General features: G+C 35.2%; 1 protein-coding gene across 1 annotated transcript in view; it reads right to left on the bottom strand.

The window, feature by feature from the left end:
- LOC121488699 (disintegrin and metalloproteinase domain-containing protein 5-like) overlaps positions 1-26418 on the bottom strand; it is a 142664-nt gene extending 116246 nt beyond the window's left edge. Inside the window, exons 1-7 of the mRNA XM_041751040.1 lie at positions 26364-26418; positions 25264-25343; positions 19862-19917; positions 17412-17490; positions 16880-16956; positions 15891-16065; positions 14801-14866 (exon numbers count right to left, since the gene is read on the bottom strand). Of these exons, the coding sequence (XP_041606974.1) occupies positions 14801-14866; positions 15891-16065; positions 16880-16956; positions 17412-17490; positions 19862-19917; positions 25264-25343; positions 26364-26418 (588 nt within the window). The remainder of the gene's footprint in view (positions 1-14800; positions 14867-15890; positions 16066-16879; positions 16957-17411; positions 17491-19861; positions 19918-25263; positions 25344-26363) is intronic.
- Positions 26419-26634: the final 216 nt, after the last annotated feature.

Raw genomic sequence — 26634 nt, 5'->3', positions numbered from 1 at the left:
AAAAAAGAATAAAGTGGGGGAGGGGAACAGCAAATAGCTGGGCTAAAGAGGAGCCTCCAAGCAGAAAGTCCAACCCTAGAAAAGCGGGAACTTTAAAAATCCGCCCTGAGCTTTCCCTGACAGAAGCGAGCTTAGCAGGGAAATGAGGCAGAATCGCAGGAGAGGCAGTGAAGCCTCAAGATTCCTGGAGTCACTATAAGAGGAGGAGCACCTGGGGGAAAGCTCACCACAAAATGACTTCCAATATCAATAAAGGGCTGGAGCACCACAGCCGTCCAGGGCATTTGTGAGAACCCAGTCAGTTAGATCAGCAGCTCCAGAGCTCCCTTTAGCCTAGAGCATGGCTCCAGATGGAGGTGGGTGTGCCACATTCCCTTCAGGAGAGGAGCTCCGTGGGAGCACAGGTCCAGCGACACAGGGCCCAGATCCCAGGGTGCCCAAGTGGAAAAAGCAGGGGATCCTTTGTGCCCCCTGGGACAGGTGGAAGCAGGGAGGGCACAGAACAGCAAGGACTCTCCTGCCACTGGGTGCCCCCAAGCTGTGCAGATCAGTGCACCAGCACCCCAGGAGCATCTAGGCCAGGGCAGACTGGGAGACTACAGTTAGTTACTCACGGGGAACTCAACTTCAAAGCTGGAAATCTGGCCCCACCATTGTTGTTTTTCCTCTTTGTTTCACCTTGTGCCTGGAGGAGGTGGGACTTCTAGAAAACAAAGGTCTCACAGGATCAACATCTCACTCCCAGTATGTGGAAAAGGGCAGGCATCTCCACCCAGGCACAGACACCTGAGAATCAGCACAGAAGGCTCCTACCCTAGGAGAACTGCTGAAAGAACAAGGGAAGAGCAAATTTACTGACCAAGAAGCATTGGAAAGCTCTAGGACTGAGAGAAATAGTATATAGAACTAGAGGGTCCCTTTCCCCCTCTTTTTCTTTTTCTTTTTCCATTACAAATCATTTTTATATGACTAAAAATTTCCAATATTTTTTCTCTTTCCCAACTTAACAATATTTTACCAGCTATTTATTTTCACTACTTTGTTTTAAAATTTGTTTTTTATATTACTGGTCCTTCTGCTTTATTTTGCACTGTTTTCTTTTTCTTTTATTTTCTGGTCTCTGACCTCTTAGAATCATCTAGGGTGTATTTTATTTAGGTTGTGATTGATATTATTGTCTCAGGCCACTCATACAGCCACTCTGCACTGGACAAAATGACAAGAAAGAAGAACTCATCACAAGACAAAGAATCAGAAACGGTTCTCTCTGCAACAGTTGCAGAATTTAGATTTAAATATGATATCAGAAAATCAATCCAAAAGTACAATTGTAAAACTAATGGTGGCTCAGGATAAAAAGCATAAAGGACTTTAGAGATTTCGTTACTGCAGAACTAAGATTTAATCAGGCCAAAATTAAAAATAGATTAAATGAGATGCAATCCAAACTGGATGTTCTAACTGCTAGGGTTAATGAGGTGGAAGAGAGAGTGAGTAGCACAGAAGACAAGTTGGTAAGGAAAGGAAACTGAGGAAAAACAAGAAAAACAAGAGCCCATGAAGAAAGGCTTAGGAAAATAATTGACTTGAAAAGGAAGAATATATATCTAATTGGGATTCCAGAAGAGGCTGAGAGAGAGAGAGGGGACCACAAAATTTATTTGAGCATCATAGCTGAGAACTTCCCAAATATGGGGAAAGAAACAGGCATTCAGATCCAACAGATAGAGAGGACCCATAAAAATATCAATAAAAATCATTCAACACCTTGACACTTAATAGTGAAACTTACAAATTTCAAAGATAAAGAGAAAATTCTTAAGCAGTGCAAGAAAAGACATTCTTAAATTATATGGGGAGAAATATTAGATTAACAGCTCTCCACTGAGACCTGGCAGGCCAGAAAGGGCTAGCAGGATATATTCAGGGTCAGGATACTAAATGAGAAGAACATGCAGCCAAGAATACTTTATCCAGCAAGGTTCTCATTCAGAATGGAGAGATAAAGAGCTTCAAGATAGGTAGAAACTGAAAGAATATGTGATCACCAAACCAGCTCCGCAAGAAATATTAAGGGGGGACTCTGTAAAAGAAAGGGGATGCCCAAAGAAATAATCTACAAAAACAGGAACAATTGAATAGATATTATGATGACACTAAATTCATATCTTTCAATAATTACTCTGAACGTGAATGGACTAAATGATCCCATTAAAAGATGCAGGGTATTGGACTGGATAAAAAAGCAATACCCATCTATATCCTATCTACAAGAGACTCATTTTAGACCTAAGGACACCTCCGGCCTGAAAATGAAGGGGTGGAGAACCATTTACCATTAAAATGGTCCTCAAAAGAAAGCTGGAGTAACAAACCTCATATTGGAAAAATTAAAGTTTACACCAAAGACTATGGTAAGAGATGAAGAGGGACACTATATCATACTTAAGGGGTCTATCCAACAAGAAGACCTAACAATCATGAATATTTATTCTTCTAATGTGGGAGCCACCAAGTATATCAATTAATAACCAAAGTAAAGAGATACTTATATAACAATATACTAATAGTGGGAGACTTCAACACGGCACTTTCAATAAATGACAGATCTTCTAAGCAGAACATTACCAAAGAAACAAAGCCTTAAATGATACATTGGACCAAAGAGATTTCACAGATATATACAGAACCTTCCATGCAAACACAAGTGAATACACAATCTTCTTAAGTGCACATAGAACTTTTTCCAGAATAGACCACATACTAGGTCACAAATCATGTCTCAACCGATAGCAAAAGATTGGGGAAATCCCTTGCATAATTTCAGACAAAAATGCTTTGAAACTAGAATTCAATCACAAGAAGAAATTTGGAGGAAACTCAAACACATGGAAGTTAAAGAGCATTCTACTAAAAGATGAATGGGTCAACCAGGAAATTAGAGAAAAATTAAAAGATTCACAGAAACTAATGAAAATTAAGATAGAAGTGTTCAAAATCTCTGGGACACAGCAAAACTGGTTTTAAGAGGGAAATACATCACAATACAAGCCTTACTCAAAAAATTGGAAAAAATTCAAATACACAAGCTAACGTCACACCTAAAGGAACTGGAACAGGAAGTAAAACCTACACCAAACAGAAGAAGAGAGATAACAAAGATTTGAGCATAACTCAATGAAATAGAGACTAGTAGAACTTTAGAATAGATTAATAAAACCAGGAGCTGGTTCCTTGAAAGAATTAGTAGGATAGATAAGCCCCTAGCCAGTCTTATTAAAAAGAAAAGAAAAAAAAGACTCAAATTAATAAAAGCATGAATGAAAGATCACAACCAATACCAAGGAAATACAAACAATTTTAAAGATGTATTATAAACAGCTATATGCCAACAAATTAGGCAATCTAGAAGAAAGGGATGCATTTATGGAAAACCACAAATTACCAAAACTTGAACAAGAAGAAATAGAAAACCTGAACAGGCCAATAACTAGCGAGAAAATTGAGGCAGTCATCAAAACCTCTCAAGACCCAGAAGTCCTAGCCTCAGCAATCAGACAACAAAAAGAAATAAAAGGCATTCAAATTGGCAAAGAAGTCAAACTCTCCCCCTTCACAGATGACATAACACTGTATATAGAAAATCCAAAAGATTCAACCCTAAGATTGCTAGAACTCATACAGCAATTCAGCAATGTGGCAGGTACAAAAACAATGCACAGAAATCAGTGGCACTACTATACATTAACAGTGGACTGAAGAAAGAGAAATTAAGGAATAAATCCCATTTACAATTGCACCCAAAACCATAAGACACCTGGGAAGAAACCTTACCAAAGAGGTAAAGGATCCATACCCTAAAAACTACAGAACACTTCTGAAAGAAATTGAGGAAGACACAAAGAGATGGAATAACATTCCATGCTCACAATTGGAAGAATAAATATCTATGCTACAATAGGGTATGCTTTGAAAATGTCTATGCTACCCAGGGTAATTTACACATTAAATGCAATCCCTATCAAAATACCATGGACTGGGCAGCCTGGGTGGCTCAGCCGTTTAGTGCTGCCTTCATCCCAGGAAGTGAATCTGGAGTCCTGGGATCGAGTCCCACATCGGGCTCCCTGAATGGAGACTGCTTCTCCCTCTGCCTGTGTCTCTACCTTTCTCTTTCTCTCTGTGTCTCATGAATAAATAAATAAAATCTTAAAAAAAAATACCATGGACTTTCTTCACAGGGTTGGAACAAATCATCTTAAGACTTGAATGAAATAAGACCCTGAATAGCCAGGGAATATTGAAAAAGAAAACCAATGCCAGGGGTATCACAATGCCTGACTTCAAGCTGTATTACAAAACTGTGATTGTCAAGATATTGGCACTGGCACATAAACGGACACTTAGACCAACGGACAGAACAGAGAACCCAGAAATGGGCACTCAACTCTTTGGTCAACTAATATTTGGCAAAGCAGGAAAGAAAATCCACTAGAAAAAAAGAAAGTCTCTTCAGTAACTGGTGTTGGGAAAATTGGATAGCCACATGTAGAAGAATGAAACTAGACCATTCTCTTACATAATACACAAAGATAAACTCAAAATGGATGAAAGATATAAATTATGTGAGACAAGAATCGATCAAAATCCTAGAAAAGAACACAGGCAACAACCTTTTTGAACAATTGGCCATAGTAACTTCTTGCAAGATACATATGTGATGGGAAAGGAAACAAGCCAGAAATGAACTACTGGGGCTTAATCAGAATAAAAAGCTTCCGCACAGCAAAAGAAACACTCAACAAAACTAAAAGACAACCTACAGAATGGGAGAAGATATTTGCAAATGACATATCAGATAAAGTGCTAGTATTCAAGATCTATAGAGAACTTATTAAACTCAACACCCAAGAAACAAAAAATCCAATCATGAAATGGGCAAAAGACATGAGCAGACATTTCAGCAAAGAAGACATACACTTGGCCAACAAGCACATGAGAAAATGCTCTGCATCACTTGCCTTCAGGGAAATACAAATCAAAACCACAATGAGATACCACTTCACACCAGTGAGAATGGCGAAAATTAACAAGACAGGAAACAACAGAAGTTGGAGAGGATGTGGAGAAGGGGGAACCCTCTTGTACTGTTGGTTGGAATGCAAACTGGTACAGCCGCTCTGGAAAGCAGTGTGGTGGTTCCTCAAAAAGTTAAAACAGAGCTACCCTATGACCTATCAATTGTACTAGTTGGTATTTACCCCAAAGATACAGATGTAGTGAAATGACAGGACACCTGCACCCCAATGTTTATAGCAGCAATGTCCACAATAGCCAAACTGTGGAAGGAGCCATGGTGTCCTTCAACAGATGAATGGATAAAGATGTGTTCTCTATATACAGTGGAATGTCACTCAGCTATCAGAAAGGATGAATACCCACCATTTACTTCGACATGGATGGAACTGGAGGGTATTATGCTAAGTGAAGTAAGACAATAGGAGAACAACCATCATAGTTTCATGATGTCTTATATAAGTGTCTTATATAAGACACTCTATAGATTTTAAACCAAAGACTATGAAAAGAGATGAAGAAGGGCCCACAGCATCATAATAAAGAGGTCTATCCAAAAGAAGATCTAACAATTGTAAATATTTATGCCTCTAACTTAGGAGCACCCATATCTATAAAATAATAACAAACATAAAGGAATTCATTGATAATAACACAATAATAGTAGGGGACTTTGACACCCCACTTACAGCAATGGACGGATTATCAAAGCTGAAAATCTACAAGGAAACAAAGGTTTTGAATGACACAATGGACCAGATGGACTTAACACATATACTCAGAACATTTCATCCTAAAACAACAGAATATACATTCTTTACCAGTGTACATGGTACATTCTCCAGAGTAGATAGCATACTAGGACATAAATCAGCCCTCAGGAGGTCAAAATATAGAGATGATCCCATGCATATTTTCAGACCACAATGCTCTGAAATTTGAAGTTAACCTTAAGAAAAAGTTCAGAAAGATCACAAATACATTGACATTAAAGGACATCCTACTAAAGAATAAATGAATTAGCCAGGAAATTAAAGAAGAAATTTTAAAGATATATGGAAACAAAGGAAAATGAAAGCGCAATGGTCCAAAATCTTTGGAAGGCAGCAAAGGCAGTCCAAAGAGGGAAGTATATAGCAATTCAAGCCTACCTAAAAAATCAAGAAAAATCTCAAATACATAATCTATTCTTACACTTAAAGGAGCTAGAAAAAGAACAAAAAAATGAAGACTAAAGCCTGCAGAAGAAAGGAAATATTAAAGCTTCGAGTAAAAAAGAAACAAACAAAAAAAGAGTAGAACACATCAATGAACCAGAAACTGGTTCTTTGAAAAAAAATTATTAAAATTATTGAAAATTAAAATTGATAAACCCCTAGCTAGACTTATCAAAAGACAGAGAGAGAGAGAGAGAGGATGCAAATAAATAAAATCATGAATGAGAGAGGAGAAATCACAACCAATACCACAGAAATACAAACAATTATAAGAGAACATTATGAAAAATTATATGCCAACAAATTAGGCAATTGTAAAGAAATGGATAAATTCCTAGAAACACAGAAACTCCAAAACTGAATCTAAAGAATCAGAAAACTCAAACAGGCTGATAATTTGCAAAGAGATCAAATTAGTAATGAAAAATCTCCCAATAAACAAAAAGTCCAAAACCAAATGGCTTGACAGAGGAATTCTAAAAACCATATAAACATGAGTTAATACCTATTCTTCCCAAACTATTCCAAATAACAGATGTGGAAGGAAAACTTCCAAGTTCATTCTATGAGGTCAGCGTTACCCTGATTCTAAAACCAGACAAAGACTCCACTGAAGGAGAGAATTGCAGGCCAATGTCCCTAATGAACATGGATGCAAAAATTCTCAGCAAAATACTAGCAAATCAAATCCAACAGTACATTAAAAAAAATACATTAACCACAGTCAAGTGCAATTTATTCCTGGACCGCAGGGCTGGTTCAATATTCACAAACTAATGTGATACACCAAATTAGTAAAAGAAAGGATAAGAACCATATGATCCTCTCAATAGATGCAGAAAAACATTTGACAAAGTACAACATCCATTCTTGATGAAAACATCCATAAAGTAGTGGTATAATGAACATACTTCAACATCATAAAGGCCATCTACAAAAACCCCACAGCTAATATCCTCAATGGCAAAAAACTGAGAGTTTTTCCTCTGTGGTCAAGAATAAGACAGTGATGTCCACATTCGCCACTGTTATTTAATACAATACTGGAAGTTCTAGCCTTGGGGATCAGACAATAAAAAGAAATGCATCCAAATTGGTAAGAAAGAAGTCAAACTTTCACTGTTTGCAGACAACATAATACTTTATGTAGAAAACCCAAAAGATTCCACCAAAAAATTATTAGAACTGATATGCAAATTCGCTAAAGTCCCAGGACACAAAATCAATGTACAGAAATCTGTTTCATTTCTATACACCAATAATGAAGCAGCAGAAAGAGAAGTCAAAGAATTTATCCCATTTACAACTTCACCAAAATAGCATAAGATACTTAGGAATGAACCCAATCAAAGAGGGAAATGATCTATGCTGAGAAAACTATACAACACTTATGAAAAAAAAATTAAAGAGGACACAAAGAATGGAAAAACATTCCATGTTCATGGATTGGAAGAACAAATATTGTTTAAATGTCTCTACTACCCAAAGCAATCTATACATTTAATGCAATCCCTATCAGAATACCAACAGCATTTTTCACAGAGCTGGAACAAACAATCCCAAAATTTTATGGAACCACAAAAGACCCTGAATAGACAAAGCAATCTTGAAAAAGAAAAGGAAAGCTGATGCATCACAATTCCAGACTTCAAGTACTTCAAATACTGCATGATTTCATTCATATGAGGAATAAAAAAAAAAAAAAAAAAAAACAGAATTAAAAAACCCAAACAAACAAAAAACAGAACCGGACTCACAGATACAGAGAACAAAATTGGTGGTTGCCAGAAAGGAGGAGGGTCAAGTATAAGGGCAAAACATGTGAAGGAGATTAAGAGATATAGAATTCTCATTATAAAATAAATAAGCCATGGGGATGGAAAGCACAGCATAGACACCTTAGTCAATAATATTATAATAACTTTGTATAGTGACAGATGGTAACTACACTTACCATGGTGAGCATGCATTATGTATATAATTGTCCAATCTCTATATTATACCCCTAAAACTAATATAGCATTATATATCAACTATACTTCAATTAAAAAAATACAACCCACAAAGACTTAATCAGGAAGAAATAAAATATCTGAATAGAGCAATAACTAAAAGGAGATTGAATCAATAATTTTAAAAAATGTCCCAGTGAAGAAAAGTTCAGGACTAGATTACCTCACTGGTGAATTTTACCAAATAGAAGAATTAGCACCAATTCTTCTCAAACTCTGCCAAAAACAAAATCAAAGATGTTGGAACAATCTCAAATTCGTTTTATGAAGCCTGCATTACCCTGATAGCAAAGCCAAAAAAAGGGCCCTATAAGAAAAGTACACATCAACATTCCTGTTGAGTATTGATGGAAAATTGTCAATAAAATACTAGCAAATTCAGCTATTCAGCAGCACATTAAAATTCATTTGCCATCATCAAGTTATAGCTAGAACAACCAGACTTAAATCAATAAGGAAACAGAAGATTTAAATATACTATAAACCAATTGACAGACATATACAGAATGCTCAACAGCGGCATATACATTCTTCTAAAGGACACATGGAACAATCTGCAGTATAAATACATGTTAGGCCATAAAACAGTCTTAACAAATTTAAGAAGACTGATACGATACCAAGTATCTTCTCTGACCACAATAAAATGAAACTAGAAATAGAAGGAAAACAGGAAAATCCACAAATACGTGGAAGTTAACTCACTCTTAAATAACCAGTGGGTTAAAAATAATAATAATAAATAACCAATGGGTTAAAGAAGAGGTCACAAGGGACTGAGAAAATATCTGGAGGTAAATGAAAGCAAAATACAACATTACAAAATAATGGGATGCAGTGAAAACAGTACTAATATGGATGCTTATAGAGAAAGTGCTTACATTAAAAAAATAACAAAGTTCTCCTCCGATTCACTTATTTCATTCAGCATAATACCTTCCAGTTCCATCCACATCGAAGCAAGAGGGTATTATGCTGAGTGAAATAAGTCAATCAGAGAAGGACAAACATTATATGGTCTCATTCATTTGGGGAATATAAAAAGTAGTGAAAGGGAATAAAGGGAAAGGGAGAAAAAATAAGTGGGAAATATCAGAAAGGGAGACAGAACATGAATGACTCCTAACTCTGGGAAATGAACTAGGGGTGGTGGAAGGGGAGGTGGGCGAGGGATGGGGGTGACTGGGTGACGGGCACTGAGGTGGGCACTTGACAGGATGAGCACTGGGTGTTATTCTATATGTTGACAAATTGAACACCAATAAAAAATAAATTTATAAAAAAAATAACAAAGTTCTCAAATTAACAACCTAACTTTTTACCTCAAGGAACTCCAAAACATAAAAACAAACTACAGATAATTGCCAACTTGTGACAGATTAACAATTTTTCTACTTTACAACGATACAAGAGTGATGCACATTCAGTAGAAACCATACTTTGATTGAATGTTGATCTTTTCCTGGGAGAAAATTTTACCTATACAATCATTCTGTTTTACACTTTCAGTACAATATTCAATATATTACATGAGATATTAGACACTTTATGATTTTGCTCACTGTAGGCTAATGGAAGTGTTCTGACATTTTTAAGGTAGTCTAGGCTAAGTAATGATGTTTGGTAGATTAGTTGTATTAGGTGCATTTTTAATTTTTATTTCCAATTTATAATAGGTTTATCAGCCCATAACACCATGGTAAGTTGAGGAAGATATGAAACTAAAAGTTAACAGAAGGAAGGAAATAATAAAGAATAAAAGAGAGAAAAGTGAAAGAATAGAAAAACAATTTTTAAAATTAATGAAAACAGGAGTTGGTTTTTTGAAAAGATCAATAACTTGACAAACTCTTAGCTAGATTAATAATTTTTAAAAAGCACAGATAAATAAAACAGAAATGAAGAGAGGACATTACAACTGATGTCATAGAAATAAAAAGGATTATAAGACTACTAAGAATAATTATATGCCAACAAATTGGATAGCCTATAAGATAAAGATAAATTCCTACCAAGACCAAATTCATATCAAGACTGAATCACAAAGAAATAAAAAAAAATATGACCAGACAAATAAAGAGTAGGGATATTGGATCAGTAATCAAAAACCTCTCAATAAAGAAAAGCTCAGGACCAAATGTATTCACTGGAGAGGGGCACCTGGGTGGCTCAGTGATTGAGTGTCTGCCTTTGGCTGAGGTCGTGATCCCAGGGTTCTAGGATTGAGTCTGCATTGGCCTCCCTGTGAGGAGCCTGCTTCTCCCTCTGCCTATGTCTCTGCTCTCTCTGTGTGTCTCTCATGAATAAATAAATAAAATCTTTTTTAAAAAAATTCACTAGAGAATTCTACCAGACATTTAAATAAAAACTAACACTAACCCCCACCCCCAGCTCTTTCTAAGAATTGTAGAAGAGAAAAACATTTCCAAACTCATTCTATGAGGTCAGCATTATCCTGATACCAGCAAAGCCAGGTAAAGACACTACAAGAAAAATAGAAGTCAATTATCCTTGATGAATATTAATGCAAAAATCATTAATAAAATGCTAGTAAAATGAATTCGACAACAGTTCATTAAAAGGATCATACATAATGACAAAGTGGGATTTATACCTGAAACATAAGATTGATTTAACATATTAAAAAATCAATGTAATACCACATATTAATAAAACGAAGGACAAAAAAAAAAAAACCCACTTGATCATTTGATGTCAAAAAACTGACAAAATTCAGCACTATTTCATCACAAAAGCATCTAACACACTAGTAATAGAAGTACCTAAACATAATAAAAGCCATATGTCATTACAGCTATTATCACACTTAATAGTAAAGACTGACAAGTTTTTTTCTAAGAACAGGAAAAAGGCGACCATGCCTACCCTCCCACACTATTCAACATAGTATTAGATGTCCTAACTATAGGGTTTAGAAAAGAAAAAGAAAAAAAAGGCATTCAAAAGAGAAATAAAGAAGTAAAATCATCTCTGTTCATTAATATGATTTTATATGTAGAAAATCCTACATATTCCACCAAAAAAAAAAATGTTGGAGTTAGGAAACAATTTCAGCAGTTACAGGATATAAAATCAACATTAAAAATCAGTTGTCTCTATACACTAACATGACCAATCACAAAAAAGGAATTAAGAAAATGCTCCCTTTTTCTATAGCATCAAAATGGATAAAATTCTTAAGAATAGACTTAACTTATGAGGTGAAAGACTTTCACAATGAAAACTAAAGACATTGGTTAAAGGAAATCAAAGAACATGCAGACAAAAGGAAAGACGTCTCATGCTCGTGAACTGGAAGACTTCATTGTGTTAAAATGCCCTAACTACCCAAAGAAGCTATCTACAGATGCACTGCAATCCTTATCAAAATCCCAATGGCATATTTTGCAAAAATAGAAAAAATAGCCTAAAAGAAGAATCTTACTTCCTGATTTTAAAAATAGCCTAAAAGAAAAATCTCACTTCCTGATTTCAAGACATACTACAAAGCAGCAGTAATCAAAACTATAAGGTACTGGCATAAAGACAGATATATAGATAATGAAATAGAAAAGAGTATCCAGAAATAAAGCCCTGGGTATATATGGCCAAATGATTTTCAACACAGGTGCCAATATACACAGTGGAAAATGGAAAGTGTCTTCAACAAATGGCATTCGAAAAACTATCTCTACATCCAAACGAGTGAATTTGGTCCTTTAAATCATATACAAAAGTAAACTCAAAATTGATTAAAGGCATAAATAAAATGTCAGACCTAAAGTGATAAAACTCCTAGAAAAAAGCATAGAAGAAAACCTTCAGGACATTGGATTTGGCAATCATTTTTTGGATATGACACCAAAAACACAGACAGCAAAAGTAAAAATAAACAAATGGGATTACATTAAACTTAACTTTTATGCATCAAAGGAAACAATCAACAGAATGAAAAGTTAACCTACGGAATAGAAGAAAGCATTTGCAAACCACATATCTGATAAGTTAGTATCTAGAATATAAAAAAATCCTATAACTCAACAACAAAAAACACTTTTAGAATTATTTAATAATAGAAATATTAATAATGGAAAAAGTATGGCAGTTACTCAAAAAAATTAAACATAGAATTAACATATCTTCTAACAATCTAGCTTTTCGGTATACACCCAAAAAATTCAGAGCAAGATCTCAAAGAGGTATTTAGATATTTATGTTCCTTGCAGCATTTTTCACACTGAAGTCTGAAGGTAAAAAAAACCCAAACGTACATTACAGAAGACTGGGTAAAGAAAATGTGGTATATAACATGCAATGAGATATTCACAGCCTTAAAAAGGAAGATAATTCTGTCACATGCTACGACATGAATTAAACCTGAGGACATTATGCAAAGCAAAATAAGCCAGTCACAAAACTTCAAATACTCTATGATTCCACTCATATAAATCATGGAGTATTTGAAGTCAAAATCATAGAAATAGAAAATAGAAAGGTGTTTGCTCAGGATGGAAGAGGGAGCGCAGGGTGGGGGCTGGGGATAGTGTTTAATGCGCATAGAGTATTTTCAGGATGAAAAGGTTCAGAGATTTGTTAAACAATGTGAATATACTTAACACTACTGAACTATATGTTTAAAAATGGTTAGTATGGTAAATTTAATGTTAGGTCCTTTTTATTACAATAAAAGAATAAAGAAAACTAGGATTCAATGCTAGATCTGACTCCAAACTATGTACTTACAACTGCTAAATCTAGTTTACTATGAAACATAATAAACTCTGTACTTATTCATTAGAAAACAATTAGAGAAATGGGTAATTCCACACTGGTGGACTGTTTCAAGAAAGAGCACCAGGGAAGCTTCCTTAGTAAGCTCCTCACTGATCTGCGCCAAGGCCATAATCAGTCCTCATACCTGACACTGGCAACCACACAGCAATATAAATTGTGTTTAAATGAAGTAGTTGATATTTCTTAAGTGTATCCCTATCTGCCTTTAAATCTTAATGAATTATTTTCTCTGTGAGGAAAAAAAAATGGCTAAAAAGTAATCTTATTAAAAGAAAAGAAAGACCACAGGTTTTAAGATAACTGTATCAATAAAATGTACCAGATTAGTTAAAAGGATTTGAGATTGATAGATCCAAAAGGTCTCTGGGTTCCCAACAAAATAAATAAATGGTTATTGGTTTAAGCATCTAAATTTTTAAGTGATTTTCTATGTAGTAATAGATAACTTATGCTGATTTTGAAATCTACTTTGTCAGATATTAATCTAGTTAAACAAGTTTTTTAGAATTTTTGTTTTTATGATATATTTTTACAGTCTTTTACTTTCATTATGTACCATATTTTAGATATGTCAGTTTTAGGCAGAATGTGTGCATACATGTGTCTTGCATGATAATCTTTGTCTTTGCTTCCAATTAATCTTTATCGTTGGTTTTTAATTACAATACTTAGTTTCTCTACACTTAATATAATTACTTACATGTTTGCGTTGAAATTTATCTTAACCTTAGCTTTTAAATGTGTCCCACATTTATGAAACAAATGTTTACTCTATAATGGTTTTCTTTCCCTTTATTGACTTCTTTTTGTGGATTATGCTTAATTCTGCTTTTCTACTTTTACTTCAATTTCTGTAACCTCTGCCAATATTTAGCTCAGCTTTCCTGCTTCATATCCACTTATTCTAGAATCAACAGACTCCCTCATGGAATGAAATATTTTTGTGACTTCTGTCTCAAAATTTTAATATCTGAAGGTTTTCTGTATCTCAATCTATTATTTCTTGTTTTGCTAACCCTTGTTTATGGTACCTAATTTTCTTATAAATTTTGAGCTCACATATGGCTGATAATAACCTGCAGGAATCCTGCTTGAAGTTGCATTTCTACAGAGAGAAATGTTCTTTGTCTCCAACAGGTGTCCTTGGACCTTACCAACCTGGAATAAATGTAGCCTCATAACTTAGAACCTCCTAACTACCTATGTTATACAAACTAAATACCTTAACCCATACAAGGTCAGAAGTATAATCATGAATCCTCAATATGAAAATTTTGTTCATTTTTTTTCTGTTATTTCATTTACCTAGAACTGAGAACAAAAGAGATAACTTGTTTTCTCCCCTCACTTAGAAGTAGCATATTGGTTTTGTAGACTATTCTTTCAATTAAACCAAAACAGTTAAATATTATTGTATGTGAGGGTTGAGAGTTTCACTGAGGAAGTAGTTCTCTTGAAAAAAAAAATGACTGACAAGCTTTAAAAAATGAAAAATGCTTTACTTAACAAAAGCAATTAGAGATTCTGTACATAAAATAAATGAATTAACAAACTCGGCTTATGCACAATTTTTAAGAAGTTATTAATTGCAAAAGCAAAATAAACATTTATCAAAAAATAGTTTTAAAAATTTTATTACATTATTGAAATCAAGCTAAAGACAAAGCTTAAAATCATTTTAAAATAACAAAAAGGACCTACCAGATTTTTATCCACAATAATATACATTTCAAGATTTTGAGGGTATAACTTGAAGAATTCAGTTCTCTGAAAAACACACAACATGAGTCCTGAGGAATTTCCAAAAATTTACCTTCTATTTGAAATTATATTCAGAGGGAAACTGAAAGACATGGTGCTACTAATTACATAACAAAGCTGCTTCAATCTACAAAATTCCAAGTACTATTCAGAAAATTCTATTCCAAAAAGTGTCTGTGGTTAATAGAATGTTCAGTAAGATCTCAAGCTATACAAGAATCCAGATATTTGTTGATTTTAGCAATAGCTGCAATTGGAAATATTAACTTTACAACATAAATCTTTTCTTTCTTGCCTTGTGATAATTTTCACAGTAGTCTTCCATATAGGCAGATTTTCTGCTACCAATTATTAGGAAACTACTTCTGGCAAACAATAAATTTTAGACAAATATTACTGAAGTTTACAATCAATGGCAGTTCACTAGAGTCTGGAATGTTATTTATGATGTTATAGCAGTTTACAGGCCTTTATGGAAGAAGGATTTGTCACTTTGTTTTACATGTACCTCATGTAGGCCACACTAATAGTATTCATTTCTGAACTCTCCTGAAACAAAACTTAACTTAGAAATTTAGATCAGGGTGACGGGCACTGAGGGGGACACTTGACAGGATGAGCACTGGGTGTTATTCTGTATGTTGGTAAATTGAACACCAATAAAAATTAATTTATTAAAAAAAAAGAAAGAAATTTAGATCACGTGATATTTTCAACTAATTTATCAGCCTAATTGAGGAAAAGGAGTAATTTACATTACCTATCCAAAGGTCCACATGTGAAAATTAATTTTTTTAGTTTCTTGAATCCTATATTCACATTTCCAAGATTAATTACCTAAGTCTTACTAAACTTTAATAACAAACTTAATGAAGAATTTCATTTTTTATCCATTTTAAAAGTCATGGAAGGCCTTCATGAAAAAGTAAAATAATCTTAAGATCTGCAAGTCATCAAATTTTGCTCTGAAAGTATTTTTCATTTCACAAAATTATAGGGAATAAGTTAAAATTAAAAAGTCGACACTTACTTGTGACCTTTCTTTGTTATAATAATATACACTGTCATAGCTGTAACTCCTATTTTCTCCTAAGAGAGGTATATTAGTGTTACCAAGTTTTTCTTCATAAATCATGTGCACAAATCCTGATATGGCCTCCATTGGTTCAATTCCATATGAGATGTTTTTAAGCTGCAATGTTCCCCTGAGTATTAAAATAATCAAAACAAGTCTGAAATTATTCTACCAAAACTATGATATTCTAATGAGAAATTTTGGCCAAAAAGAATATTTTTACATTTAAAGTCACCTTGGTTTCTCTACTTTATTCATTGAGGTGTTAAACTCAGAACTGGACCAGTAATACCAAAGGATACATATTGTTTTATATTACAAATATTCTAAGAGAAATATTTTTATTATCTTAAAGAAAGCATGTTAGTGCCATGAATCTGTGTGATTAAACAGGTAGGACCCCTTCCTAAGGCATAGGTTTTCTCAACAAGCTTGTCACATCTATAAGCACTCTCTTCCTTAGTCTTAGGTTTTTTTCTTCTTTTTGAGCTCCCAGTCTTCCAACACTTAATACCAGAAGTCATTTTTTTGTGTGGACTTAGCTGATGGTATTACCTGCCTAAAAATGACCAGAAGCAGAGACAAAATATCTGTCAGATCTAGGCATTCTGCAATTGTCAACCATTCTAGGAAATTAAGAAATCAATAAAAACATTAAAAAATCTAGAAAACCTAAAGAAATACAGAGAGACCAACCAACACCCCCTTACACTCAAGACTGCTCAAAGCCTCAAGAAGCAGATCCTGTTAGAATCAACAAGTAACCTTTCATCAGGGACAAATGCTCCCGAGGTAACCAATTCTATTTTACCAGTACTTCTGTTTCACTCCTTAGGTAACTGAGATAACAAAGGTGGATATAGAATAGAAAAGATAAGTGAAGGACCAACAGGACTAGCAGGATCTAATACCAGCAAATGGGATATCTTTAAATAGGCTACAACCTGAGTCCTGAACAAGTGTTGAGTGACACAAGGGAATTTGGAAAACCTGCAACATATCCATGATAACTGCAATCCATCTGAAAAAAATACACAAGAACAGATAACTTATTTTTAAAATGGATATGCCAGTTGTGTTGTTTGTATTTATTACTTTATCTATCTTAGTACTTTAACATGTATGGGCAATTACCCAATGAACTTTTGTCAGGTAGAAATAAAAACTAGTCCAGGTCATTCAATTTCAGTGAATGTGTAAAATAATATTCTAGAAAATTTCAGAATATTTACATTTTTTTAAAGATTTTATTTATTTATTTATTCATGAGAGACACAGAAAGAGAGGCAGGGACACAGGCAGAGGGAGAAGCAGGCTCCATGCAGGGAGCCTGACATGGGACAGGATCCTGGGTCTGCAGGATCACGCCCTGGGCTGAAGGCGGCACTAAACCGCTGAGCCACCTGGGCTGCCCCAGAATATTTACATTTTTAAAGATAATCTAAAGTAAGAAATCTGTAAAAAGTTACCTCTTACCTGAGCTAACAAAGATTTAGAATGTTTGATGTCATCTTTGTCATAAAAGTAAACAACAGAAACTGAAGATAAAAATGATCTAGACAAAAATCACAAAAGATACTCAAGTTGTGACACAAAACATAGACAAAATTTTTCTTTATAATACAAATTATCCTTTTACTGAGGAGTGGTGGTGCCAATTACCTTTGCGTAGTCTATTGTCCAAATACTTCTCTGTCGTTTACAATAAATCAGGTGCTGAGGGAAGCATTTGAACTATAATAACATAAAACTAACCTGCATGCTAATGAACAATCCAAATAGTTAGAAATGGTAAATAGTAAAATAACATAGATTTCAATTTCCAGCATAGAACTTTAAAATCTTTGTCTTTATTTCTCACTGATTCTAGATTTTAAACCTATCTTAAATTTAAAAACTAGGGTTAGAACAGAATTTAAAAAGACTTTCTTGGCATTACTACAAATTCATATTCTTTAATTTGAGCCAAGTACCAAGTTCTCAACAACCGTGATAAGAATTTTCCTTTATTCTCCTCAGTAACAATTCAGAAACTTGACACCTCTCTTGCCAATCATTCCATATAACCTCCACATCACTTCAGTTTCAGATCACCTGTACCCATCCTCATTATTTCCAGAGGATGACTACTTCTATTGTTCAAAGCATATCCTTATACACACTTGTGCTACAAATCCTATCTATGTTGTATATTGAAGATATATACTTTTTCAATCCTATAATTTTAAACTCTTCCTCTCTACTGTTTTTTACCTTAATGCTATTTGAAAGTTTATTATGAAATCATTATCTTCACAAATAATTCTCCCTTGACCTTGTGTCCTACTCTAGCTATTCGTTATATATTTTCATTTCTCAATGGTGTCTCTCAAAAGAGCAGCCTACACATAGATTCTCCACTTTGTCAATTCTTATTCACCCCGAAACCACTCTGGAAAAGATTCATAACCACCAGAATGTCAGATCCAAATGGGAATTTAAAATCATTGCCTTGAATTTCTAACATCATTTTGAAAATGCTGACCCTCAGTCTAGTCACTTGACTCACATCACACATCATTGTTCTGCTTCTCTTCCTACCTTCCTGACCCTTCCAGCTTGGTCTTCCATGTTGGCTGCTCTTTTTTTTACATATTTTTTACATTTTTTACATTTATCTCATTTATCTTTCCCAGGATTCATTCTTTAGTCACTAGTCTATTTATAAGCACTCTATAAGCTCACTTTTTTTATATTACAGCCAAATGATTGATTACTGCTAAATCTATATCCTTAATGACAATCTCTCCCCAGAAATTCAAATTCCTATATTCATATACTTAATGGGGAAAACCCACCTGGATATCTTATAGGCACTGCAGACCAAACTCATCCCTTCCTCACACATAAATCTCACTTGTTTATCATTTAAATAACTATAACCTACCCATTTTCTTAAGCAACAACTAAATTATCCAAGATGCCTCTCCGTTTCTCAATCACTCTAACAAATCCACCTTTGAGGTCTATTGAATCTTTCTTTCCAGTACTATGACCAATGCCATAGCTCAAGCCACAATCATCACTCCCCTAAGCTACTACATAACCACATAATTAGACACCTTATCTCAACTTTTGCTTCCTTAAAAAAACAACTTCCTTAAAAAAAACAATCTCAATGGGATTATAAAGTACATAGTTAAAAACATTTTTGGCTTCCAATATCCTTATCATGGCATTACAGATCTATATACAACCTGGCTCCTGCGTACCTTCCAAAATCTTTTACTTCTATCCTCCAGAAATATGTCCTTTAGTAAATCACATGGACTTTTGCACACCACAGAATCCACTCTGTCTCATGCCTCCATGTTTTGCACACAATTTCCTCTAAACAGAATGTCCCCCTATATTATTTCATTTCTTTTTTTTAATATTTTATTTATTCATAAGAGCCACAGAGAGAGAGAGGCAGAGACACAGACAGAGGTAGAAGCAGGCTTCCTGCAAGGAGCCCAATGCGGAACTGGATCCCAGTCCCCGGGATCATGCTCTGAGCCGAAGGTAAATGCTCAACCGCTGAACCACCCAGGCATCCCACTACTTCATTTCTTTACAGAGCTCACAAGGTATCTTCTCTCAAGATACAAGTTATCTTTTACCTCTTTCCAAAAAATCTTCCATGATTTCCAAAGAATGCAATCTACATATTTATTATATTACCATATTATAATAAAATTCTCCCTTTCTCTGTTAATTTGTCTGAATATATAAATCCTTTCACTGTGGACCATGTTTTACCTTTATATGCCTATGATTTTACCCAGAAATCAACATACAATAAGTATCAAATGTATATAGATATCAAATACACATTTGAATTGAAATGATTCTATTCATACCTATTTTTAAAAATCAAGAAACCAAAGAATAAAATAGTTACTTACTGCTTTTTGAGATGGACAAAATATGGTTTTCCTTTTATCGTAATGACATAAGCAATCTGTAACATGAGAATCCAAGAAAAATTAGTAATAATACTTGAAAATAATATATGCTAAATAGTATCATTTCTGAGTTATGCTTTAAGGATATTGACAATATTAATAATTATATAAAACCATTATATATGCTTCCCTTCCTTTGTGATATTAAAAGCCTCAGAATTCTAAATTGAAAACTAGGTAGTAGTCCCCACAGGCCTATTACTCACCCTAACTAACATTTCTTTTTTTTTTTTTTTTCTAACTAACATTTCTGAGGAAGAAGTTTGCCTGATGATTTAACAACCTTTTGGCTTAGACACATACCACCCTTCACCATGCCTAAGGCAAACTATCAAAGAAACCCACATTACTCTAAATAACTTGTCACTTTTACTCCCAGACCTTCCAAAAAGTAAATTACCCTGCTCCATGAAAGAGATACTCCTAAAATATAGCACTACAAGAAATGCACTACACTTCTAGCAATATAAAATAATAAGTACCATTGCATTTTGCTTATCCACATAAGCAATGAAACTCCTCTTGGATAGAATGTAGGAGAGGATAGAGCAGGAGCAGAGACAGGACTAGGGAACAGAAGATAACCGAAAATATAAGAGTCACTAAATTATTTATTTGGCTAATTTTAAAAAATTATTTTAACAATAGAAATAGCCACTTAAAAGTTTTAAGTTCCTTAACTTTGTATTATAGTAGAACATGATTCTTTGCAACAGGTAAATGTTCTGAAAAAAGTCATTTGAATGGCACTCTAGAAGTAAGTACGTAAGTGGGATCTGGTGAGGATCCTGAGAATTGTGCCCTCTAGAAATACCTTATTATTAAACACATATGATGAAAAATATGAGAAAAATAGGAGAGAATTTCAGATCAGAAGGGTAGAATATCTAATAAATAAATTTAAATTTTAGAGCAGAAAAATTGCAATACTTGCTACTAAAAATTCAATAGCTAGGGTTTGAGAGATCAGATGGTGAAGAAGATAGAATTGGTGAATAGGAAGACAGATCAGTAGAAAATATTCAGATTGAAGCACAGAGAAAAAAAATACCAAGAAGAAAATAAAAGAAGTGTGACTCATTAAAAATGTCTAACACTGGGGATGCCTAGGTGGCTCAGTGGTTGAGCAGCTGCCTTCGGCTCAGGTCATGATCCCGGAATTCGGGATCAAGTCCCACATCAGGCTCCCGCAAGGAGTCTGCTTCTCCCTCTGTCTATGTCTCTGCCTCTCTGTATTTCTCTGTGTCTCTCATGAATAAATAAATAAATCTTTTTTTTAAATGTCTAACATTAATGTAATTATAGTCCAAGAAAAACAGAAGAAAGATAAAGATAAGAGACTAGGAAAGAAATAGATTTGAGGAATTAATTCCTGAGATTTTCCAAAACTTATGAAAGATGTTAACCTATACTCTCAAATACTCTATTAATCTAAAACAGATAAAATACAAAGAAAACAAACCTAGGCATATCATACTCAAGCAACTAAAACAAAAAGAAAAAGCACATATTTAAACAGCCACAAGAGAGAAATGGCACATTACTTTCAAAAGATTTTTAAATAAAGCATGCCTAAGTCTCCCACAGAAAGAATGAACACCAGCAGGCAATGGAATAACATCTTCAAAGTGCTGAAAAAATGATATTTAACCATGAGTTTATATCCAGCAAAAAATATATTGAGATTAATCTATGCTTTTGTACATATAAGTTTATTTCCTTTTGTTCATAAGTGGTATTCTCTTTTGTGGATATGCCATAATTTGTTTATCTATTCACCAAGGATGGACATTTGGGTTGTTTCCAGTTTTGAGCTGTTAAAAATAAAGCTGCTGTAAACATCAAAAAAAGAAAAGAAACTGAAGCAAAGCATGAATGATTCCAAGAAGGTGTTGGCTATCCTTGCCATATGCTGCCTAATGTTGTTCAAAGAGCACCTGTTATCCTTTGCCTGGACAGTGAGGTTATAGTGAAAATATTATTCTCTTGCTTCATCATCTATGCTGTTTGAAGTAAGTGATTAAAAGATTTTTATGATTTGGCTGATGTTCAGTATTCTTCAATTCTCTTGCATTCACCAAATCTGTTGACTCTCTTGAACAAATGCAATTGAAAGAATCCTCTGTTTATTTGAAGCACTGAAATAATGCTTTAATTCTAAAACAAGGCCCAAAGTATTCTTGCTGACTTTTTCAATAATCTCTCATTTGAGTGAGGCCTACTTATTTATTTTTCAAAGTTACCTCTTTTTTTAAAGATTTTTATATATTTATTCGTGAGAGACACACAGAGAGTCAAGAGACATAGGCAGAGGGAGAAGCAGGCTCCATGAAGAGAGCCCAATGTGGGATTTGATCCCAGGACTCTAGGATCATGCCCTCAGCGGTTTAGCGTGTCCACACCCAGGGATCCTTCAAAGTTACCTCTTTAGCAATAGGATTTCGCAAACTGGAAGAAGAGCAAAGAATGTTACTGAAGTAGTCGATTGCATTAAAATGGAATGTGTGGAAGGAAGAAGTAAGTCCTGTCCTCAAAATGTATCTGTCTTACGTCAAGCCTGTTCTTAAAGGGGAAAACATTTCTTATGAAAAGGAAGATAAATTCCAACTTGAAGTGGATACTTGCTCTACCTTTTGAAATAGTTTTAATACCTTGAAGAATTCAGTTCTTTTATCTGGATGTTACTAAACAGTTTTCCAGCATGGGAAGAAGTAGTGCTGAAGAGCAAGAGAATAAAATTTGGTGATAATATTCTGGTTTTGTCAATGAACAACATTTTAAAAGGTTGTCAAGAGATACAACATGATAGTGAAAAATGCAAAAGCAAGCTAAGAAGAATAATGATGAGGGTTGTTAACTTCACAATGTTAATGTCTTGTGTTTTTTTTTTTACCACCAAATGTTCATTGGGAAATATAATGAAGTATGACCACTGTATAAATTATATTACAATATAAATGGAATAATTGCAAGTAGTTTTATAAGCAAATTCTATAAAACAAGGAACTATTAAGGCAAGTCAAATCATCATGGAAATATAATTCAAGAAAGAGGTACATAATTTAGTTCCTGTGAAAGGTGAAATGAAATGGAGTCACATGTCAAGGGGTCTTAAAATGGATCCAGAAAGCCATTAAGGAAATGGGATTTATGTATATCTTCACAGGGTGGAACCACGAACTTTTGAATTAGGCCAAACCTGTGAACTGGACCAAACTGCACTTCCTTGGTGATGGTCTTAGCAACCAATTATATCCAGCCAAGATTAGTTTTCTGCCACCAACACTAATCAAAATTCTTTGTCAAAAATATATACATTCACTCCTTTTTGTCTTAAAAACCCTTTGTTTGTTTCCTAGGGGGATATAATTTGGGTTGCTAAATCTGTGCTTCCTAAATTGCAATTTTGAGATTCTAAATAAATGCTTTCCTTTTTTTCAATTCCACCTGTTTTCTTTTTTATTTTATTTTATTTTTTATTTATTCACAGAGATACAGAGAGAGAGAGAGAGGCAGAGACACAGACAGAGAGAGAAGCAGGCTCCAAGCAGGGGGCCTGATGTGGGACTTGATCCCAGGTCTCCAGGATCATACCCCGGGCTGCAGGCAGCGCTAAACCATTGCGCCACTAGGGCTTCCCTCCACCTGTTTTCTTTTTTTTTTTTTTTTTTTTTTTTTTTATGATAGTCACACAGGGAGAGAGAGAGAGAGAGAGGCAGAGACACAGGCAGAGGGAGAAGCAGGCTCCATGCACCGGAAGCCCGATGTGGGATTCGATCCCGGGTCTCCAGGATCGCGCCCTGGGCCAAAGGCAGGCGCCAAACCGCTGCGCCACCCAGGGATCCCCTCCACCTGTTTTCATAGTCAACAATACATTTTGTTTCAGATGAACAACAAATAATTTCTAGTATTTAAAATTACTTATTATGCACCATATTATGGTGCACCTTAATATGCACCATATACCTTAATATATGCACCATAATACCTTATGGTAATGCACCATAATACATGCACCATAATACAATGTTAATGTCTTGTGTTAATGTTATGCATTAATTATATGCACTTAATATATGCACCATAATACCTTATGGTAATATATGCACCATATTACCTTATTATGCAATACTTCTTTTTTTATCTTTATGTACCTATGCATAGGCAATTAGAAAAAATTCAAAATTAATTGGGTACCCATGTTCTTATTTCTTAAATCTGGGAGGTTTCCATGTTGCCTCCTAGGCCTTCTTACTTTTGCAGGTCTTATCTCATAATATACTGAATACATTAAATACATCACACCCCACATTAAGAATAATTTTCTGTTGCAAAAATATTAAAAGGCAGGTTTGAAAATTTTTATTGTTAAAAGAAATTGAACTTTCATATTATTAAATGACTTTTAAAAAATGCTAGAGATTGGACAAGTGGTAAACTCAAAGATCATCTGTTCCGTGATAAAGAATGGAGAGGGTTGGTATTATTCATTTCAGGAAAAAGAAAGTAAACAAGAAGTCCAACGGAGCCCTTCTTTCTGATCAGAAAAAAAAGCTGGAGTAGCACTCATCTACTTTGCATGACTAAGAATTCACTTGATGGGTGGTGGGTGAGGCCTGGGGAGTGGATAGTGAATAAAATCCAGCTACTACAGGAAGAAAATGTAAAGAAATAGTACATGGGGAGGGCTAGGGGTAAAAGGAGAAGGAAATCCTTATGTAAAACAGTGCATCCTTATGTAAAACACAGAAGGAAGGTTTTTAAAAACCATGACAAATATAAAAGTTAATTAGGAGACCACCCACAATTATGACTAGCATTAGATTATCCTATAGTAGAAGGAACCACGTGAGAATTTCCTGGGGAATTAGTGAAGGAATATGTACTAATACCCAGGCTCCTCTGTAAGCTAATTACGGAATCACCTTTCAGCTCCTCACTGATTCTGAAAGCTGAGGCAAGTAGCTGAAGGAAATCACCAGGGCTAGGACAAGAGGACCAGAAAACTCAATGATCAAAAAAGAAATACTATTTGAATGCAATATTTCAGACAATCAAAATTAGTGCCCCCCAAAAATCTATGGTGAACAAGTTATCAGTTTTAAAGAAAGATAGTATCTGACCCTGACTCACCTTACCCACCTTATCTTTATCCTCCAAGAAACACATACATACGGAGTCACACACATTCAGACACTTCAAAATTCTCATTGTTGTAAATCCAGTTCCAGCTGTCAGCTCTGCCTCCCAAGTATTCTGTTCCTGCCTCTATTCAGCAATTTTGGTCTTGAAATTAAAAGCAACTTAACACAATTTAAGATATAAAAATATTTTCCAATTACATTATTTTCTGGATTTCTTTTTGCATCAGATGATGAAATCTTCTCAGGAACTGTGGTCTGCAGAAATGTTTTATGAGGATCTAAAATAAAAATAAGCAGTTATTTTGATACCTACAATCCTATATTATCCACTTCTGACTCCAATCCCACATTTATTTCTGTACATTACCAATTTTTTTTTTGTATTATCTATGGATCTACTCTTCCTTTCCACTGTGCTTCTGGTCTGGTCATTCCTATCCACATATTTCTTGGCCCTTGTCAATATATTAAGTTTTTATTCTCTCTCTCTCTCTCTCAATCTCTATACATAGACAAATACACATACAGAGAGAGAGAGAGAGAGATTCCCAGTTAGGCAGTTTGACAGTTTGGCTAGGTAACACTGAAAAACAAACTGTGGTATTGTAAAAGAGGTGTGGAAAAGAGAAACACAAGTACAGCAAGAAAATGGGATCAGGGACGCCTGGGTGACCCAGTGGTTGAGCATCTGCCTTTGGCTCAGGGCATGATCCTGGGTCAGGGGACTGAGTCTCCCCCTGGTCTTCCTGCGAGGAGCCTGCTTCTCCCTCCTTGTCTCTGCCTCTGTGTCTCTCATGAATAAATAAATAAATAACTTTTTTAAAAAAGAAAATGGGATCATTCGCAGGGGAAAAATACAGGATACTGAATATAAGAGTGATCTGCATTTTCAGTGGAGCAGGTGGAGGACAGCAGTCACCAAATCATGAAATCACTGACAAACAGCTTATTTATGACGATGCAATTATTTCTAGAATAGCAGAATTTTGTATGTGGAAAAGACCCCATTATTTCATCTTTGTCCGTTTTACAGACAAGAATACCAACCTGGAGACGTGAAAAGAGTTTCTGCCTGGAGGCTGTCTCTGCTTTCTTGGCGACAGATGCCAAAGCGAGGGCCAAGGAGAAAGTGGGTAGGGAGAGCTCAGGGCTGGTATAAGGTCTGGGCCTGGGGCCTGAACCCAAAAATACGTTCCCCTAAGAGAACACATTCCGTCCCCCACTCCACCCCCCCCCCCCCCCACACACACACACGCCAAAAACCAGGATGGCAAGGAGTAAGAAGTATCTGGACTTACTGGGGCCTGCGTGCAGCTCTCCAAGTCGAGCGAGAAGGACCAGAAGAAGGAACATGGCTCCGCTGTCTTGGAGCCCGGCTGGCCATGTAACAGCAGTTGAAGCGTGAGGAAGGTGGAGGCGCAGCTCGCGCAGGGCGGCTGAGCGCTGCAGGGGGCACGGCGGGGAGGCAGAGGGCTCTCAGCTCGCTATGCTGCCCCTGGGGGTGGCTTAGCTCGGTACCATGCCCCAGCGGGCAGACCAGGGACAGCTAAAGCAAAGACACCCACACAC

The sequence above is a fragment of the Vulpes lagopus genome, chromosome 4 (genome assembly GCF_018345385.1).
Source record: "Vulpes lagopus strain Blue_001 chromosome 4, ASM1834538v1, whole genome shotgun sequence".
NCBI lineage: Eukaryota > Metazoa > Chordata > Mammalia > Carnivora > Canidae > Vulpes > Vulpes lagopus.
Note: the sequence above shows the minus strand (reverse complement) of the source record. Positions and strands in the feature narration are given on the sequence as shown.